The 21,861-nt window shown below is 37.9% G+C and overlaps 1 protein-coding gene across 6 annotated transcripts in view; it reads right to left on the reverse strand.

Moving 5' to 3' along the window:
- The window catches only part of LOC132831154 (putative RNA-binding protein Luc7-like 2), a 68,930-nt gene that overhangs the window by 1,798 nt on the left and 45,271 nt on the right, over positions 1-21,861 (reverse strand). For 4 of the 6 annotated variants that reach the window (XM_060849153.1, XM_060849156.1, XM_060849157.1 and 1 more), the window contains 4 exons: positions 19,426-19,464; positions 13,169-13,345; positions 8,140-8,228; positions 1,723-1,752 (listed from right to left, as the gene is read on the reverse strand). In XM_060849153.1, coding sequence (XP_060705136.1) covers positions 1,723-1,752; positions 8,140-8,228; positions 13,169-13,345; positions 19,426-19,464 — 335 coding nt within the window. The remainder of the gene's footprint in view (positions 1-1,722; positions 1,753-8,139; positions 8,229-13,168; positions 13,346-19,425; positions 19,465-21,861) is intronic. The other 2 variants (XM_060849154.1, XM_060849158.1) reach the window with 1 other exon arrangement.

The following is a 21,861-nucleotide window of genomic DNA, read 5'->3' on the forward strand; positions in this document are numbered from 1 at the left end:
ATGCTTATGAACTACATCTTCATCACCATAAAGATGGCTTTCAATTGGCTCATTAAACTTTCTACTAGTGCTTCCATAGTGCTTTTTATTTTGCTAGAGATCACCGCTACCATGTTTGATAGGGCCCTTGATTGTGTCTGCTCATTCCCTATACTTTTGCACTTATCCCTTTTCTTTTCAGAACTAAGAGAGTTCTCAGTGCCCTCATTTTCATACAATCAGCTCCATATTCAGTGCAGACCAACTTCTGCCATCCCCAGTGTGATGCCAAACATATCTTCCTGCACCCCCTTTTTCAATGTTCCAAAGGAATTGTTTCCTTCATGATGTCTTGGTCTACTATATCACACCCAACATCCGCTGTCCTTCCCAAAGCATCTTCCCATGCAGATATAGAGAGCTATAACACCAACACTTAACTCATTTCACTGTTCAAGACCTTAAACACATTTTTCCAGTGAAACAACAATTTACATATAATTTTTAGAACGTAATAAACTATTCACAGTTCACAAAGAACCCTCCTCTCTATAGTGCAGGTCAAACACAAATAAACTGACCAATTTGCAGAACACTTCCATTCAGTTTACAAGCAGGATTATTTTACATCTTGCCCTATCCCATTGCACTCTGGCCCCAACCCCCTAAAGTGTCTCAGTGAAGTGCAATGTAAGCTCGAGAAACAGCAGACCATCTATTGCTTTGGTACTTTAGAACCTTCCAGATTTAACAATGACCTCTAAAATGTCAAATTATGAGTTCTGCTCCTATTTTTAATTTGGTTGCCAGCTATCAGTGATGATTCTGCTATTCCCATTTCAACTCCTCTAAACCACTGTCAGATATACTATAATTGAGAAATAATTTTGAATAATTCCACATGAATTGAATAAGAAGGGCTCAAAAATTTCCTGCACATGGTATTCCAACAATCTTGTGTGCCAGACAGCTGATTATATTGTAGAATGGAACTGCAATAAAAGAAATATATTTCCCCCACTCAGTTCCTTTGGAACAGTATACCATTCTAACAAAGCATTTCTTTAAAAATTGATTCATCGGATGAGGGCATCACTGGGTAGGCAGCATGTATTGTCCATTCCTAATTGCCCAGAGGGCAGTTAAATGTGAACTACATCGGTGTGGCCTAGAGTCACATGTAGTAAAAAGTGAGGTCTGCAGATGCTGGAGATCAGAGCTGAAAATGTGTTGCTGGTTAAAGCACAGCAGGTCAGGCAGCAGGAACAGTTAACGGTTAATCTTAGCTTTCATATCAGGCAGGTAGTCTTTTTATGAGCCATTGGGTAAAAGTTGCTTTACGCCAAGAGCAATTGTAATCACCACTGGAATTCTGCTCATTAGCATGTATAAAACGTAGTGAGGTCAGCATTTTAAAAACTGAGAGAGAATCTAAGCAGAGTTTTGAAACAGTTACTGGTCAGAAGATATTTTGATGATAGCTAAACTAATTGCCTGATTAATTAAAATCAGCAACAAAAAATTAGAATATTACAAATGCTTTTGTGGAACAGTCTCTCAAAGTTGAAATGTTATACTTCTAACTGCATTAAGTGGACTTACCTTCCTGAATATGGTCAGTTGGAGTGAACCAAATTTACACTTTTGACTGAAACATTTTTACTTCAAGTTCTTTCTTTTCATTGGCCAAGACCCAGAACTATGAATGTAAATATATAAGCTAAAATATTAAAACAAACATACCTTTTACGATCCCTGCTGCGAGATCTGGTCCTACAATATTAAGAGAAAACCATTAACAATCAAGATAAGTGAATCTGGTTGCCTGTGTTTATAATAGTGTTCTGGCATTCATGTTGCATATGGGAATTTCTCAACTAATATACTCACTTATATGGAAAATGCTACTGCTGGAAACTTAATGAAGAATTCAGTCATTTCATGAACACATTTTAACAAGTAATAAATGTAAATCTTCCTTCTGATTTGAGGGAGACCATTAACACTTGAAAGGAAATTCAAACCTAGTTATTTACTGAAAGAATTATACCACATGACCTCAAGTTGTAAACAAAAACCTTTGCTGCTTAAGAGTTAAACAAAGCAAGTTCTGCTAACACTATATTTTGCAAACATAAGCCAAAAATTGAACACGATACTTGTGATTCTATTTTTGTTTCCACCAGGGGTTCCCTTATTCTTTGCAGAACTTGAGGGTTTCTGTACTTTTCCTGGGACCACATCAAGGTGCATCACATGCCTCAGGAACTCAATCACAACTTTCCTCAGTGTTCCCATTTTTTTTTGTTGAGGTGTATAATTTCTTGGGGACCCTTCCACCTGAATTCAGTTAAGTGACTTTCCAACTCTCAAGTATCTTATGATTGCAGATACCCCAAATCAAGCATGGGTCTCACTAGATTCTTGGAGAAAGTGAGAACTGCAGAACGTGGAGATCGCAGTTGAAAGATATGGCGCTGGAAAAGCACAGCATCCGAGGAGAATCGATATTTTGGGCATAAGGGGTGAGGGCTGCGCCACACTTTTCAACTCACTAGATTCTTGCTTAGTAACTCCAATTCAGGCAGTGAATTGTGAAATAAGTGAAAGGTTATTGGGCAGGGAGGACTGTGGTGGAATCAGTTCAACTGCAACCTTCATAAATGGTGGAGGACGGACCAAGTGCCTACTTCTGCAGCTTGTTTGCAAGTTTTTATGGAGATTGATTGAGTTTTTTGAAGAGGTAACAAAGAGGATTGATGAGGGCAGAGCAGTAGATGTGATCTATATGGACTTCAGTCAGGCGTTCGACAAGGTTCCCCATGGGAGACTGATTAGCAAGGCTAGATCTAACGGATCTAAAGGGAGAACTGGCCTTTTGGATAGAGAACTGGCTCAAAGGTAGAAGACAGAGGGTGGTGGTGGAGGGTTGTTTTTCAGACTAGAGGTCTGTGACCAGTGGAGGGCCACAAGGATCGGTGCTGGGTTCACTACTTTTTGTCATTTACATAAATGATTTGGATGTGAGCATAAGAGGTACAGTCAGTAAGTTAGCAGATGACACCAAAATTGGAGGTGTAGTGGACAGCGAAGAGGGTTACCTCAGATCTGGACCAGATGGACCAACGGGCTGAGAAGTGGCAGATGGACTTTAATTCAGACAAATGTGAGGTGCTGCATTTTGGGAAAGCAAATCTTAGCAGGACTTATACACTTAAATGGTAAGGTCCTGGGGAGTGTTGCTGAACAAAGAGACCTTTGAGTGCAGGTTCATAGCTCCTTGAAAGTGGAGTCACAGGTAGATAGGATAGTGAAGGCGGCGTTTGGTATGCTTTCTTTAATTGGTCAGAGTATGGAGTACAGGAGTTGGGAAGTCATATTGCGGCTGTACAGGACATTGGTTAGGCTACTGTTGGAATATTGCGTGCAATTCTGGTCTCCTTCCTATCGGAGACCAGAATTCAAGTTGTGAAACTTGAAAGGGTTCAAAAAAGATTTACAAGAATGTTGCCAGGGTTGGAGGATTTGAGCAATGGGGAGAGACTGAACAGGCTGGGGCTGTTTTCCCTGGATCGTTGGAGGCTGAGAGGTGACCTTATAGAGGTTTACAAAATTATGAGGGGCATGGATAGGATAAATAGACAAAGTCTTTTCCCTAGGATGGGGGAGTCCAGAACTAGAGGGCATAGGTTTAGGGGGAGAGGGGAAAGATATAAAAGGGAAAAGATGTAAGAGGAAGTGGTGTAGGATGGTACAATTGCAACATTTAAAAGGCATTTGGATGGGCCGGGTGCTGGCAGGTGGGACTAGATTGGGTTGGAATATCTGGTCGGCATGGACAGGTTGGACTGAAGGGTCTGTTTCCGTGCTGTACATCTCCATGAATCTGACTCGGTAAGTGACATGAAGGGTAGTATTCAACCACACTTTAGGCTTCTGTAAACATACGATTTAGGACCTGCTTCACCCTTCAGAAAGACTGTGGCTGATCTGGTTGTGGTCACAAATCCTCTTCCTGTCCATCTCCTATTAGCCTCAACTCCCTTGATATCAAATATCCAACTCTGCCTTGAAGAAATTCTACGATCCTGCCTCCATTGCTTCCTGGGGAAGAGAATTCCACATGCTATCAACCCTCCGACAGAAAAACTATTTCACCACAGCCTCACTGTGCTTGCTGGTTCTCACCTCCTCAACAAGAGGAACTGCCCACTCCATACCCACCATATCAAGTACCTCAGGATCTTTTCTTGTTTCAATAAGATCACATCTCATTCTTCCAAATAGGAGTAGGATCATTCAACCCATTGAGTTACCCTGCCATTCAATGTGATCATGGCTGATCAAACTCCAGTGTCTATTACACAATTCCATAACTGTGTATGCGGTTGGTAATGTGAAGTCCATCAATTGCTATCTTAAACATACTCAAAGAGTGAGCTTCGAGAGCCCTCTCTTCCTTATTTTATATTTCCTTCTCCTTGAAATAAATAACATTCTGTCCGCTTCACATACCAGTAACCATGATCCCTCAATATCCCTGAATTCTGCAATCTGTCTTCCTTTAAATAATATGCTCTTTTTCTATTCTTCCTGCCAAAATGGAGAAGTTCACATTTCCTCCACGAGACTCAAGAAGATACTTTTTCTGCCTATTTACTTGTCTATAACCTTTGCAAACGCTTTAGCTACTCTTGACAACTTACTTTCCTCTCTACCTTAGTATCATCACCAAATTTAGCTAACATATAAAATGGTACCTTAACTTATTCACATTGATATAAATTGCAAATAGCTGAGGTCCCAATCATGATCCCTGTAGCACTCCACTAGTTATTGCCTGCCAATCCAAAAAAGGCTGTGTTTATCAGATTCTCACCAGGTTTTTTTTATCTTATATTTATAAATTTCATTCTCACATGTAAATTATGAAATCTGACATTTTTGCAACAGTCTACAACAAAAAATATGAAGTTAAACATTGGGATAATTACACATTGTACATGTATAAAAATACTGAATTCAATGCCTCGACTCCCAATAAAAGTATCTAAGTGGTGACAGCATAGTGTTGTCCTTAACTTACTTGTGAAGGGAGATCCAAGATGGCGGCGACTCAGCAAGTCTGAGTCTACAGAGCCCTTCCCAAAACCTGGGAAAAGTGGGTTACCTGCCCCCACCACACTTGCCAAACCACCCAAAAAATTTCTTTAATCTTAATTAGCTGCTGAATATTATATTTAAACAGTCTAATACTGAGTGGATAATGAGTAAATCGAAGGGACCCCGCAGCTCTCAGAAAACAAAGACCCCTCCCCCACCCTCCTCTCCTCTGGCTGCAGCTGATGAAAAACAAAAGGGGCTTATAGAGATGATTGCTAGACTGGAATCGACACTTGTCAATTTCATCGCAGAATCCCGACAGAGATGGAATGCATTGGAAGCAAAGCTGCAGAAACAGAATCAAACTATCAAGGAATTACAGGGCCGAGTGGAGGGGGCGGAACTAAAGGCCACGACCTCCGAGGCTGCAGCTCAAACAGCTGCAGAACAGGTGCAAGCTCTGGAGCAGAGAGTCCGGGCCTTTGAAATCTACATGGATGATATTGACAACAGAAATCAGAGAAAGAATATTCGGTTGATGGGCCTTCCCGAGCAAGAAGGGAAAGGAAAGTTAGCAGCATTTCTGGAGCGATGGTTGCCCCAGCTTTTAAACCTGGGGGCTGAATCGGACCGGGTAAGGGTGGAGTGGGCCTACCGGGTCGCTGTACGCGGATCTGGCCCAAACCAGCGCCCACGCCCGGTCCTGTTCCGGCTGCAGAGTTATAGGGAGAGGCAGATACTCCTGGATGCCTCCAGAAAGCTTGGAAAGGATCCTAAAGCCATGATTCATGAAGGATCCAAGATTATGTTATTTCAGGACTTCTCCCCGGCTTTGGCACGAAGAAGGAAGGCGTTTGATGAGGTGAAGAAATGTTTAAGGGACTTAAATATTCAATACACCTTACGCTACCCAGCGACGTTATGCTTTACCCACGAAGGATCCGAGTATAATTTTAGATCACCGGAAGAGGCCAAGAAACTTTTAGACTCGGTTAAATAAATCGTAAGAGACAATTTATGTTGGCTTGCCTCTCCCACACTCCGTGGGGAGAAATGGATACTTTATTCTACTTTACTTTTGCCTCTGGGAGCGGGGTTGTCTTCCTTGCTATCTTATGTTATTATACTTAACTGTAATCTGTTGGAGTTGTAATTTTATAGTTATGTGTGTTTGTACGTGGAATTGATGCTATCAGATATACTCAGGTATGGGTGGGAGGGGTGGGGGTGCGGCGCTCACTGTTAACTCTAGTTCGGTATTATATCTAAATCCTATTAAGGAGCGCCCGGGTTGAGGGTGGGACACTGTTTGGGAGAGGATATGGTGGAACGTTGGAAAGGGAGTAAGGCCCCCTGAGAACAAGGGGGACGATCTCCATTCAAACATGTTTAATTTTTTTTGTTCTTATTGTTTGGAAATAGCTTCCTTTTTATCATACTGTTATGAGTGTATTAGAGAACATTTTCTCTTATTTGAAGGATGTAAGTGACTCAACTATACACTCTGGATGATTGTGGATTAGTTGAATTTTGATGATTATATATTTAAGATTTATTTTTATATTAATGTTTGTGCTTGAAAATTCTGCTTATTTTTGTAAATTTGTCAAAATGTTAAATTTCCAATAAAAATATCTATTTATATAAAAAAAAATAAAAAAAAATAACTTACTTGTGAAGGAGGGTAACATGTCTGCCAAGATTTCAACTTTCTAAGGTGCGAAGTTTTGTCTATTCTCAGGATGGTTGCAAAGAATCTACTGAGTAGGGGTGTTCTCCCTGTTGTCATAGAGTCATGGAGATGTAAAGCATGGAAACAGACCCTTCGGTGCAATCCATCCATGCCGACCAGATATCCCAACCCAATCAAGTCCCACTTGCCAGCACCCGGTCCATATCTCTCCAAACCCTTCCTATTCATATACTCATCCAAATGCCTCTTAAATGTTGTAATTGCACCAGCCTCCACCACTTCCTCTGGCAGCTTGTTCCATACACGTACCACCCTTTGCGTGAAAAAGTTGTCCCTTAGGTCTCTTTTATATCTTTCCCCTCTCACCCTAAACCTATGCCCTCTAGTTCTGGACTCCTGCCCTTAACCAAATCAGAGTACAAATCATTGCCTTTGAATCCAGCTACATTCAAATTGTCTGTCACGTTCCTGAATTTGCTAATAATCTCTGCTGAAAATCCTTATTAAATACCTTCTGAAGTCAAGTTGGGTGAAATCAATACAAGTTCCTAATACACTATACTACTATCCTCTTCAAACAACATTCAAATTGTTTACTCAGCCATGACCCACCCTGCAAAAATCAATGTCAACTCTAAGCAGCAAAGAAAATGTGAACTGAGAGTGAACGAGTCGTAAATAGTAATGCAAGACAGGAATCAAGTGAAAAGGCCACACTCTAAAAGACAGATTAAGAGTAATTTCTTCTCTCAGAAGGTTGTGAAGTTGTGCAATTCTTTATACCACAGAGGGCTGTTATGACGGGGTCATTCAGTATATTCAAGGCTGAGATAGATAGATCTTTAACCAGTAAGGGAATCAAGGATTATGGGGAAAAGGTGGAAAAGTGTTTTGGATTATCAGATTAGCCATAATCTCAATGGATGGTGGAGCAGACTCTATAGGCAGAGTGGCCTACTTCTGCCCCTATGTTTTATGATCTTAAAAAAAAGGAAGAAGAGGCCGATTCCATCAGGTGCAAAGACCTTATCAGAATTTAAACAGCAGAGAATTAGCAAACATGGGAAGATTTGAAATTAAACGGATAGTCATAATTATTAGCAAATTAATGGTACTGGAACATCAGAATCAGACTGGTTTGGAAAGTTTATAACCATCCGAGTGAAATAGACAAGATGATGAATAAACTGATACATGCAAGATCTGATACAGCTATGTTGTTTTTACTGTAATATAACTAGTGGACTATAATGTCAACAAAGGGGCATTTCAACTGTTATGAAGGTGTAATTAAGCTGCTTTGCACAGAAATAGCCCAGAGAGTGTTATGCATTTCCAAAATGTGTAAAGAACAAGCCACTAACCTTCTTTTCATTCTTTCCTCCTTTTCTCTCTCCTCTCGCCGTTTCAGACGCTCTTGAGTTCTTTTCTCCTGTTTCTCTGCAACAAGTTTCTTCAGGAAAAAGAAAACAAAATTGCAGGAATAAATGGATTAAATCAAGGATAGGGAGACGTGTCAAGGTGCTTAGCCCTTGAATACAAGAAAGCATTGCAGCAAGATTTCAATTAAAAACGGCACTAACTGATGTCATAAACTGAATTCAACACAAGGAAGATAATTGTAATACAAATAGATATTAGGGCTATTTGGTGAATCTCAAAAGCTTTGGTTATAGCCATTTGAGGAAAAGATGTTTCTTGATTTCCACATGTGCAGATTTTATACTGTATTATGGCTTCACTTAAAGCATACATTATACTTGCCCAAACAGCAAAAAGAGGCAAAACCTGGCAGGTATGGAACCTATTAATCCACTTGTAGCAAAAAGAAACAAAGAACTTACCAATCAGCAAACATCAACCAACTAAACCTACCAAGGGAACTAACTAAATCTCAAATTTATTTCCACAAAACTTTATACAATCATAGGTTGAAAGAAAATACAACTTTTAGCTTTTCACAAAATGTTACACCACAGCAAGAGACCATTAACTTGTTGAGTCAGTGCTGCCTATCGTGAGGTACAACTCATCTAGTGCCATTCCCTACAGATGCTTTCTTTTTAGATAAAAATCCCATTTTCTTTTTAATTAATTAATCGAACCTACCTCTGGCAGTGCATTCTAGAGCCTAACCACTCAGTATGCAAAAGCTTTCCTTCGCATTTCAATTGCTTCTTTTACTAATTTCCTTAAATCTGGGCTCAAATAGTCCTTTTTTGCAACCACAATTTTGAAATATTTTCTGAAGTAAGGCAATCAAGAAGAGTTTTCTAACAACGGTCTAACCAATGATTACATTGCTTTAATTAATTTGTACAACTCTACAATGGCTGGTTACCTCAGTTGGCGAGATAGCAAAGCAGAGTGATGCAAAGAGCATGTGTTGAATTCTTGCACCAGCTGATGCTATGAAGGTCTCTCCTCTTCAAACTCACCTAAGGTGTAGTGACACTCAGATTAAACTACCATCAGTCAATTCTCTATATTTGGTAGGACTATGGCAATAATTATCTTTTCAACTCTATTTATAAAACCTAGGAACCTACTGCACAACCTTCAGCTTGAACTTTTCTGCCTTAGCAAAGGATATAATTTTTTGAATGTCCAGTCTAACACTACACATTTATATGAATAAAAAAGCAATATTTGAAATGATCTAAATGTCTAACTGAATGCTGCCATCTATCTGCAAGGTATATAAATCTAATAGTGAAGATGTAATGTTTCAGTTTATATGGAGCTACAGTTATATGGTCAGACCGCATCTCTTGGCTTCTCAATGGTTGCTAACTTGTTGCTGTGAAACATTTTCCAATTTGTCATTTTTCGATCCAAAATGGATATGCATAAAGAAAGGATGATGCCATAGCACAGATCGCTTAGGAATAATACTTCCCACAACCTTCAAGTAGATGACATTTCTTTTACGTATTCCCAGGCTCCAACAATCACAATCAATTATCAATTCATGTCATCAGGTCACTTTCAATTTCCAATAATCTCTTGTGCAGTATCTTATCAGATACATTCTGAAAAACCCTATGAGTAATATTCATAGACCATCCCATATACACCATATTGGTGGACTCTTTGCGAAAGTCCAAATCCAATAACCAAAGGCTGATAAGTTTTGGGGAGGTGATGGCCTAGTGATATTATAATTTGTGAGATGCTGCTCCTTGAACAAAGTTGTATTGTCCTTGTTTTTTTTTCAAAAAGTGTTTATGACTCAGGTTCCAAAATGTCTGGCTTGATCTATTTGAATGAGCTTTTAAGATAAAAACAAAACTAGTATAATGAAAGGAGAGTAGCCAGTTCTTCCAGGTCAGCTTTTCTCAGATTTGGTTTGGTTTGGGTTTTAGCAGTCTGGTTGTTCAGAGCAAGATGTCTGAATTGGTTTGAGGCTGCTGGTCAAAGAAAGAGCTACATGGAAGAAGGTGTTCCATGCTGAATCTCTCTGCCATTTCTCCTGAAAGACTGTGTGTTTGATTTTACCTTTTTTGCCAAGGAGAGTTTATGGGATTTGTTGCAAGTATTTGGAACAGCATCATTAAATTGGGATAATCTTAACATTCCCTACATTCCAGAAAAGTCCCAATAGACATATGAAAAATGACGTAAAATGACGTGTGAAAAGGAAATCATATTTCAGTAATTTATTGGAATTTTTAAAGGAAATAACATGGGTCATGGATAAAAGTGAACCAGTGGATGTTCTGTGCTTGGATTTCTAGAACATTTGATAAAGTGCCATAGAGAAAGTTGTTGCAGAAATATAAGCTCACGATGTCGCAGTTAACATGTTGGTATAGACAGAAGATTGACTGGTTAACCGGAAGCAAAGAGTAGAATGTAAGTTGGGAGTGCATAGTTTTTGTCCTGGATTTAATCTACTTGTGAAGGAGACCGAAATATCTGCTAAGATTTCAGCTTTTTACATGAGCAATTTTCTGATTGTCGAGATGTAGCAAGTGGCACCCCACAGGAATCAGTGCTGTGGCCCCACTGCAGTTATATAAATAACTTGGATGAAGAACCAAGGTATGGTGGCTAAATGTTTTAATATCAGAGGTGTAGGAAAGCAAGTTGTCAAAAAAAAAACAGCTCCAAAACAGTAGGCAAAAATCTGGCAAATGAATTCTAATGAGGAAGAATGCTAGAAGATTAAGAAAAAAAATGTCTAAATGGTGAGAGCTCATAGAATTAGGTACTATTAATTATTAATTAGACTAGTTTAGTTTGGGATTATGATCGGTGTGGGCAGATTGGACCGAAGGGTTTTCGTGCTGTATGACTCTACCATTTTAAGAATCAGAAGGAACTTAGTGCAACAATCATAAATGTTTAGCATGCAGGTTCAGTAAGGAGTCAGGAAAGCTAATAATATTCCTGTGGGATACAGGCATTACTGTTCAGTCAACATTTATTGCCTATTCCTAATTGCTCAGAAGGGTCAACCATCTTACTGTGGATCTGGAGTCACATGTAGGCCAGACCAGATAACAATGCAAAATTGTCTTCCCTAAAGGACATTAGTGCATCAGATGAGTTTTCAGGTCAAATGATACTGGTAACGTGATTTCCAGGAGACTCACCTTTAACTCCACATTTCTGCTGAAATCAAATTTTACCATTTGCTACAGTGTAATTCAAACCAATGCCCTTTTATTAGGCTCGCTTCTGAATGAACAGTTCCACGACTTTACTACAATGCCACCCCTCCCCGATCAGAGGAAAGCATAGGTGAAAATTACTGAGTACATAGTCATAAATTATCTGTAATTTTCAATTTAAAATGCTTTGTCCTCAGGCTGTCTACCTAATATGAAGTGTGTATTACAAATATTATATTACTATTGTATTGAGTGGAACATTCTGTATGGGTAGAAGTTGATTATTATAAATTCTGGAATATTCAATCTGAAATGTTTTTGTCATGTTTTATTTTAATTATTATATGAATAAAGAATACTTTTATGATGATGAAATAATTTTTCAACACTCCTTAGTTAGAGGTACTGTAGAGAACTGGAAATTGAAAAGATTGCATCCTTGTTTACAGAAAGGATTCAAGGATAAACCCAATAATTTAAATTTAAATACTTTAAATACTACATTCAATTTAGTCAAGTGGTGGGCAAGCTTTTAGAATCGATAATCAAGGACAAAATTAACAGACCCTTAGACAAATGCGGATTAATTAAGGAACTCCAATTAAGGGAAACAGTGTTATAGAATCATAGAAATATACAGTAAGGAAACATGCCCTTCAATCTAACTTGTCCATGCCAACCAGATATCCTAAATTCATCTAGTCCCATTTGTCAACATTTGGCCCATATCCCTTAACATCCTTCCTTTTCATATAACCATCCAAAAGCCCAAATGTTGTAATTGTACCACCTTCTATCATTTCATATATGTACCACAAAAACTTGTCCCTTTGGTCCCTTTTAAGTCTTTCCCCTCACCATAAACTTAAGCCCTTCAGTTTTGGACTCCCCCACCCAAGGGAAAATACCTTGTTTATTTATGCTATCCATGCCCCTCATGATTTTAGAAACCTCTATAAAGTCTCAATAACCTCTCAATTTCCCACACTCCAGAGAAGACAGCCCCACTCTATCTAGCCTCTCCCTTTAGCTCAAACTCGCCAACCATGGCAACATTCTTGTGAATCTTTTCTGAATACTTTCAAACTTCACAACATCCTTCCTATAGCTGAGACGACCAGAATTATATGCAGTATTCCAACTGTAGCATAATCAATGTCCTGTACAGCCATGACATGACCTCCCAACTCCTGTACTCAATGCACTAATTTACTGAAGGGCTGGGGAAGTCGTAAATACTATGGATTAAACGGCACCTGTAGATGTAATGTATTCAAGATACTAACATCAAATATTATTACACAAAATAGAAGCTCATAGTGCTGGGAGTAGCATATTATCATGGATATAGGATCAGTTAGCTAACAGGAAGCAGAAAGTAGGCATAATCAGTAATTTTCAGGTTGAGAAGTTGTGATGAATGGAATGCCATAGGCTCAATTATTAGCGAGTTTTTTTTTACAACTTATTGCAATGACTTTGATGAAGGGATAAGTCATGGTGGATAAGTTTGCAGACCTAACTCAAGCATAGGTAGGAAAGTAAGGTGTGAACAAGACATGGGAAGATTGCCAAAGTGAGTGAGCACAAATTTGGCAGAAGAGAGTATAATATGTGAAAATGTAAACATGCCCACTTTACAGGGGAAATAGAAAAGGAGCATATCATTTAGTGCAAAATTCTGAGGGACAGAGGCATCGTGATATCCTGGTATATGAACCACAGAATCATGTTAGTACAGAAAACTTGCAATTCTCAAAACGTTGCATTTCTTCACCTGCAGTTCTTCCAGTTTCTCTCTAATTTCAATGAATCCCAGGTGAAGTTTGCCACCAAAATGGTCTGCAAGGCGTCGATCATTATCATGAAGACCCAAGTATGCCGAGCACACCTCACAGACTCGCAGTTTTTGCTGCTGGAAGCTGGAGGCTGGCATGGAATTTCGATAAACCTCCTGAGAAAGGGAACAGAAATAAACCATATAACATTCTATACTTAAGCTGATTTTCTGATCGTATGAAAGACTGGTCCTGACAGTGGAAAACTATCTAGTCAGATTCAAATTTTCTTTCAAAGGTGAGCACTTTTCGACTAGCTTCTTTCTCAAATTAAAATACTGTTGATTTTAAGTAATTTTTCTCTTTAACCATAATTGATCAAGTACTAATATCACCTTGAAAATATAAATTTTACAGATTAAACAAAAATAAATGAAGAGCTAGAATGAGCCAGGTTAAAATAATTGTAAAATGGCAACCGTGACTCCAATGGCAATGCTGATTGGACACTGCCAAGTCTTCCAACCAACTAACAGGCAAAGTCCTAATAAAAATGAATAAACACGGAAAGTTATAATAGGGAACAGAGTGATAGTAGACCAATTAAATATATATTTTAGTTGTGTCTTCAAAAAGGTGGACACAAATAACATCCCAAAAATGTTGGGAATCAGAGAATCTAGTGAGGGGTCAATTCCTGGAATGGCGGGACTACCTTATGCTGAAAGACTAGAGCGACTGGGGTTGTATACCCTTGAGTTTAGAAGACTGAGATGGGATCTGATCGGGACGTATAAGATTATTAAAGGATTGGACACTCTGGAGACAGGAAACATGTTTCCGCTGATGGGGTGAGTGCCAAACCAGAGGATACACCTTAAAAATAAGGGGTAGGCCATTTAGGACAGAGATGAGGAGAAACTTCTTCACCCTGAGAGTGGTGGCTGTGTGGAATGCTCTGCCCCAGGAAGCTGTGGAGGCCCAGTCTCTGGATTCATTTAAGAAAGAGTTGGATAGAGCTCTCAAGGATTGTGGAATCAAGGGTTAAGGAGATAAGACAGGAACAGGATACTGATTAAGGATGATCAACCATGATCATATTGAATGATGGTGCAGGCTCGAAGGGCAGAATGGCTTACTCCTGCACCTATTGTCTATTGTCTAAATAGTGGATACAATGGTTGTCATCTTTCAAGATTCTATAGATTCTAGAACAGTTCCTATGGATTGGAGGAGAGCTATTTTAAAAAAACAGAAGTTTGTTACTAGGGAACCTAGCTACCATCAGTTCTGAGGAAAGGTCACCAGACCCAAAATGTTAACTTTGATTTCTCTTCACAGATGCTGCCAGACCTGAACTTTTCCAGCAATTTCTGTTTTTGTTTCTGATTTCCAACATCTGCAGTACTTTCGATTTTCACTTGGAAAATATTTAAAGGATTATATAGAATCGGTATGGATTTACAAAAGGCTTAACAAATGTTCTAGAAGTTTGAGGATGTAAGTAGTAGAGTGGATAAAAGGGGAAATCAGTGGATGTAGTTTATTTGGTCTTTCATAAGGCTTTTGCTTAGGCCCACATAAGACATTAGCATGTAAAATTAACGCACATGTGATTGGGGTAGTGTATTGACATGGCTAAGGAACTGGTTGACAGACAGGAAACAAAGATTAGGAATAAATGGGTCATTTCCCAAGTGGCAGGCAGTGACTAGTGGAGTACCACAGGAATTAGGACTTATGATTCCAGCTTTTCATAACATATACTAATGCCTTAGATGAGGGAAATAAATGCAATATCTCCAAATTTGCAGATAACACATAGCTGGATAGGCAAATGAACTGTGAGCAGAATGCAGATATGCTTCAGTGTGATTTGATCAAGATGAGGTGGCAAATTCATGACAGATGAAGTATAATGTAGATAAATGTGAAGTTATCCACTTTGGCAGCAAAACCAGGAAAACAGATTTTCTGAATGGTGATAGATTGGGAAAGGGTGGAAGTGCAACTAGATGTGGGTATCATTGTGTACCAGTTGCTGAAAGTAAGCATGCAGGTTCTGCAGGTGATGAATAAGGCAAATAGTAAGTTGGTCTTCATAGCGAGGGATATCTTACTGCAATTGTACAATGACTTGGTGACACCACAGCTGGAGTAGTGTGTGCAATTTTGGTCTTTTTATCGGAGGAAAGATGCTCTGGCTATTCAGGAAATGCAACAAAGATTTACCAGACTGATTCCTGGGATGGCAGGACTGAGCAATGAAGAAAGACTGGATTAGTTAGGACCATATTCATTATAATTTAGAAGAATTAGCAGATGATCTCATAGAAGCCTATAAAATTCTAGCAGGACTAGATTGGGAACATTCTTCCCGTGTATGCCCTATGACCAGTGAGTCCAAAACAAGGTGTCACCGTTTAAAGATGGAGGGTAGGCCATAAGGTGCCATTTCTTCACCAGAGACTGGTGAGCCTATGGGATTCTCTGTTATAAAATGCAGTTGAGGGCAAAACAATACTTTCAAAAAAGAAATTGATATAGTTCTTAGGGCTAAAGGGATCCAAAGGTATAGGGAAGTAGGAACAGGTTACTGAGTTGGATGATCAGCTATGACCAAATGCTGAATGGTGGAACAGGCTTAAAGGGCCAACTCCTGCTTCTATTTTCCATGTTTCAATGTTAATACCTTAATATACAGTATTGCATTTTAATTCAAAAGGCTCTAACTTCCTAATAATCTGTCTTAACCAGAAAGCATGACATTCTGAAAGAACTTCTACTGTAGCCTTCTCCCATTAGAATGGCCTGGGCACTTCTCGAAAATGAGGAAATCAATTTTAAGCAGGCATGGATATTATTTTGTCACCAGCAGAAACTAGTAAATTTATAAGGGCAAGTAAGGATGATCAAAAGAAAAATGAAAACCTTGCAATGTGGCACATCCCATGAACAGATAATGTAAACAGTTGGCAATTTAAATCTTACATTACACAATTTAGTTATCAAAAAGAAAATCATCTACCTTGCCTACAGATCAAGTTTATTTAGCATTGTACTTCCTTGCTCAAGCAGCAGTAAAAATTGCTATGGATGTGGGAAAATTACATGATAGTCTTAACCAATTACAACAACAGTTATGCAAAAACTGTCTGGCACAAACAATTTTCTCTAACAAAACACAGCAGCTACCACCCCCCCTCCCCAATTACAATTGAGAGCATGTGTTCTTTTACTAGAAACAATTTTACAAACATGACATTCAACATTTTAAAAAAGTTTGCAGTCCAGAACATTAAATTTCTACAAGATATCACCTAATATGCCATCTATATATAAGGACATTAATGGCCTCGAGAAACATAGTCTAAGGGCAAAAAATGAAACAAAGTTTCAGACATTTAGTTATGAGTAAAAGTTAAAGTTAGGCTTGTCTCAAAAGTAAAACGTAACACAGGTAATTGATTTAAAATAAGTAAAAGGAAACTGGAGCAACGATGATGAGATCAAAATTAAGGAACAGAACTTTCCAAAACAGTACACTTGGGCAGAGCTACCCCACACTCAACAACTTCATACAAAAGGGTATTAAATATATGGAATAAATTATGAATTCAGCCTTTTGAAGAAAATAATACCAAGAGTTACAGACTAACTTCCAGATAACAAAGTGATCAAGGAATAAAGTTGGACGGTAGAGTTGACAAGGACCAAAAATGGCCTTTCACCTGCTACTAAAATTTCCAGTAGTGCAAAGGTGATGATGTAGCAATGTTAGCTTACCAGAGTCCAAGTAGCACCTGGCCTTTCCCAGGAGTTTTTCGAGGTATAGGTCAGGGAGGGGAGTAGGGGAGGAAGAAGGGATACTTTACATATTGCACAGTATAGTTTCTGGCAGGAAAACGAAGGGATACCAATGATTCGGTCTGCAGAGATATTTCACACGCAAAAGAATACTGTACTTGACAGTCTGTTAAAAAATTTATTATTAATATTGATGCAATCACTGTTGCTATTCTGCAGCTCAAAACAATAAATAGTATGAGCAACAACTAATTTCACTTTCAGGGCATGTAATTTGATGTGGCTGTGGGGACTGTTATGCCACAAGCTAAAACAAAATAAAGTGCAAAACTGAATAGAAATTCAACTGCAAATTGAATTAATCATTCATAAGGAAAACATTGGGTAACAGCTAGGGACAAGTAAATACACAAAAACCACCACTTACAAAGTTGGTATTGTCCAGGTACTATTTCTTACACAAAAAGCTTAAATTTGCTTTTTTAATTTTTCAATTGGCAACATATTAAATAACACAATATTGCAGTGTGAAAATAGTCAATTGAACGAAAATATTTTCAGTAGAATGCAAACTGCCTACCAAATCTTGCTGTTTTCATAAATGATTTATTTCAAGCAGGAGGCTAAAACTGTTTAGCTTTTTTAAAAAAGGAGATACAATGGACTTTTGGTATCATTTACAATGGAGAATTTAATTAAATAACATGTTTAAGTAGTACACCATGAGTGAATCTACAATTCAATTACCAGTTTTATTGATCTCTCACCCAACGATCATGCGGTCATTAAAATTTTCTAGCTTTGGCTTCATCAAAACACGTGCTGGTTTTCATCAGCAGCATGTTCTTCCATTCCAGCCCAATGCTTTGATATGGAATCAGTGCAAATGAAAAGGTCAAAATTCAGAGTATGCATGCAGATGCCTAGTTGTGCTCTAGTACAATCATCATGCTCAACTTATGAACTGTGTAGCTTAGACAATAATAGAATTAAAGTAAATTGCATGCTACTGTTGGGGAACAGTAATAATAACAAGTCTTTTCTCTCTTCGGATCAACAGGATGCAAACATTTGTCTTGCAAGTCAACTATTACATATAGTGAATTGTAGAGGTCAACACTTCATAAACCAATGGTATAATCCAGCTGTAACTAATCATGTTAAAAAAGGCATGCCTTTTCTCCTCTAACTAATGAAGTGATTTCTGGTAGGAAAGGGAAAGATTGTATTTAACGAAGGTCCTTCCCCAAAAGGAAATATTCCTGGTTTGCCTATCAAACATTTGATGCTTTCAGCCTCCTTACAATTCTCTCATAGTCCCAAAGTTGTTACTAGTACATTTACCAAACTGAGCTGACTGATATTGAAAATTGCCAACATGACTGCGCACTTTGAAATGTTATTAAATTGTGTTCAGCAAACACTTCAGAAAATTGGGAGCAATTTATCTGAAATAAAATTAACACCAGATTAATAATCAGGACATTCTATTGATAAGAAAGGAAGATAATATTAATTCTGTAAAATCCTTCAATGGGCTTCCAGGCAGTAAACTACTTTTGAAGTACTGCCACCAACATAATTAAGGTGAATTTGCATGAAACATGTGCAACAAACAGTACTCAGAAAATAATATTAACTGGGGAAGAAATCATTTGAGGAAACCAAAAGTAATTCCTCTTCTTTTAATTAAAGTGATGCTACATGATATTTTGCATAAGATGCCCGAATAGTCGGGGCCTCAGTTTAATGTCTCATTTGAGAGAAATTACTCCTTTAGTACTTAATGGCATCAGCTTGTATTGCAGTGGGACTCTAATACAAAATTGACTAACTCATTGGCAAGAGTGCTACAACTGAGTGAAAGCTGAAAAGTGGTTTCAAATATGAAATGTTCACTTTATGTATCTGACTGTGCATTAGCAGTGACAACTTTACTTTGTGTTGACTGGATGTTATCACTTTAAGGAAAGCTTCAGAGGAAATCTTCTTTGCAAACTTAATAACTAATTACAAGGTAAAACTTAAAATGCCAGATTAGAACCAGGTTAAGATGCCATAGTCTCAAAGATTTTCACTATGAACTGCAGACTGAATTAAAAATGTGCTCCCATCACACACATATACACACACACACACACGCACACGCACGTGCACACATACACACACATGTACATCGACAACACCTTGACTACGGTTTTCTTCTTGTAGTAGTTACTTACGCATGTGACTGTTAGAAGCTTCTGATCGGTAGTGGCAAGAAACTCACTAAAATTGGGTATATTTCTACTGAATAAAAACTGTATCCCTGGTCTAGGATTGCTAGATATAACTTATAAAGCATTTTATATATAATTTTACAGCAAGATGTTCTAAATGAGGCAAAATTCTGTGGAAGTTGTATAACACAGTTACAGAGCACAAGGCAATCACAGTGATGTCATCCTACCCAGAATGCACTGGAGGAAGGAGAAGCAATGGTGTCCCCCTGGTGGTGAAAAAATGCAATGTTACAAGCTGTATTTCTCCATAACACAGTACAGAAGTACATTGTTGAGAACAGAGGACTCATTTAACAATTGAGATTTATCGTTTTTAAACAGGGTAGAGATCAATTACAATTATATCAGCAATGTTGGGTAAGCCAGGGAGTTACATGATCAATTACATGATTGAATTTTCCCTAATTTGTACAAACAAAGTTTAAATGTTATTAAAATATATTACATTTTTATGACATGTTCTGGAACATAATTCATATAGGGTTCTCCCCATATCATCTAAATTGGGTATTCACTCACTTTGAATTCTTTTGTGCCCATCCTCTCAACAATGATGATGGTGGGTACCCAACTTCAAAAACATGATGATGGGGGGTACAGGCAGCAGCACCACTTCAAAAACAATTTCCAGGGAGAACCCTCAAACTATTTGAGCAATCACTTTCCAAAGATGACCAAGCTATTGAAGTGGCTTAAGATGCACTGATGTCTCATTGTGCACAGAGCAACTTATTATTATTCAGGCAAAGTTTGTTACAAATAACCTTTGTGAAGCAAGAAGTTCAACTACCACAAAAGGATACATTTGGTTTCTGAGTAAATTCTAAGCTTTCACCTAATGGGCTGACAATTCCCAATGACCCAGTGGATTCGTATGTTGAAAATTTAAAAAACTATATTTTGAGAGGGTTTTCCTCTTATTCACTGTGAAAGAGTCATGAAATTCTTAGAAAGCATGGCTCTAAAGTGGTTGAAACTGTATGGAGGCAAAAAAGGGTTTGCATTCTATTAACTGGTCCCATCAACTATTAAGCAGCATCTTTAAAATCCCTTGTGTTTCTAATGACAGAAATCTTTCAGGAAACTGGGTATTCTGACTAAATAACTGTTGTAGAGGACCCCAAACATACATACAAACATACACACACAAACATACACACACAACTGGATAACCAAGCAACATTTGGTTGAACCAAAGAAGGGGAAAGCATGCAATTTTCACAGTTGTAAATTTCAGTCTGACAAAAGGAGTTACTGATAAACTTGATATCCCATGTTATGAGCCCTTTTGGTTTAATTAACGGTCCACACTTATAATCTATTCCAGAAAATGTAATTTTCAATTGGAAAGTTAACGGGGAACAGTGTATTGTATTGACTGTGTGTTGTAACCAGGAGAGAAATACATGCAAAATTACTGGCACTTGTAGCAAATGGGAAAATGTCAGTGTTTTGTATAAGAATAAGGCAGAAAGCAAGAGCCAACATACCAGTTCATGTTTGGGTTAGGGGCCAAGCAGAAATTTACCTTCAACTTTTGAGCAAATAGTTACTGCAGCAGATTTTCTGTGATTTAATTATGCATTGAACATTGCTAGAAAAAAAATCTTGTAATATGTTTCATTATTTAAAAGTAAAACAGATAAACGTTTGTGTAAAAAGAATTACTTTAAAAGTTTTTTCCCCTGTAGCCACAAAGACACGTAACATCTTGTGTCTAAACACCTGCTGAAAGGACAATCAACTACTCCGATAAATCACTATCAATTCTTTCAGTCTTAAATTCTAATCCAAAATTTATTTTAATTTTAAATTTTAGTCTCAATTGGATTTCACTTTGGAACTAACCATAACGTTAATGAATACTGATTGTAGGACTAATATATGGATATATAAAGCTGGTTTAATGAGTCTACATTAACCAATTGCTTCATCAATAATGAACTCTAAAACAGATTTCTACAAAGCTGCAAGGAGAAAGAATATAGATTAGCTCTCTCGTTAAGTTGGGAAGCATTAGATTAATAATTGACTAATTAATACAAGACACTTGAAATAGTGTCAACCTCCAATATTACATTTACCCCCCATTTCTCCTTCCCAAGGAATGATCGTGTATTAGCACTTGCCAGTGGTAATTTTCTGGGGTCCTTAATTAGCAGGATACTTGATACATTCGATCAAAACTTGAAAAATGCAATTGGACAATGAAATGTGCAACCTGCATTTTATTCCAGCAGTGGTTAGATTGTAAATCATTATGTGGCTAGTGCAACAAAATAAACCATAACAAATGTTTGCTTCCTAACTTAAAAGTTAAAGAGACCAATTTGATGCTCCGTGCATTCAAATGTTTTAAACAGGGATGGTGTACATTTTCTCTCAATGTAATTTTGTTTGTTATGTGTAATCCAATTGGGTTGGGCTGCCTGTCACTAACAGTATTCTAGTTCTCCTCAGGATTGCTCTGATTATAATCATGGTTGCTGCCTGTACTTGTGCTCAAATTTTATCAAATGTCAAATATTGTTTTGACTACTGGCAAAAGTCTCCAAATAAAGCTCACAAAATTGATTGCTTGGCCCTTTATTTTAATTTGACAA

This window comes from Hemiscyllium ocellatum, chromosome 33 (genome assembly GCF_020745735.1).
Source record: "Hemiscyllium ocellatum isolate sHemOce1 chromosome 33, sHemOce1.pat.X.cur, whole genome shotgun sequence".
NCBI lineage: Eukaryota > Metazoa > Chordata > Chondrichthyes > Orectolobiformes > Hemiscylliidae > Hemiscyllium > Hemiscyllium ocellatum.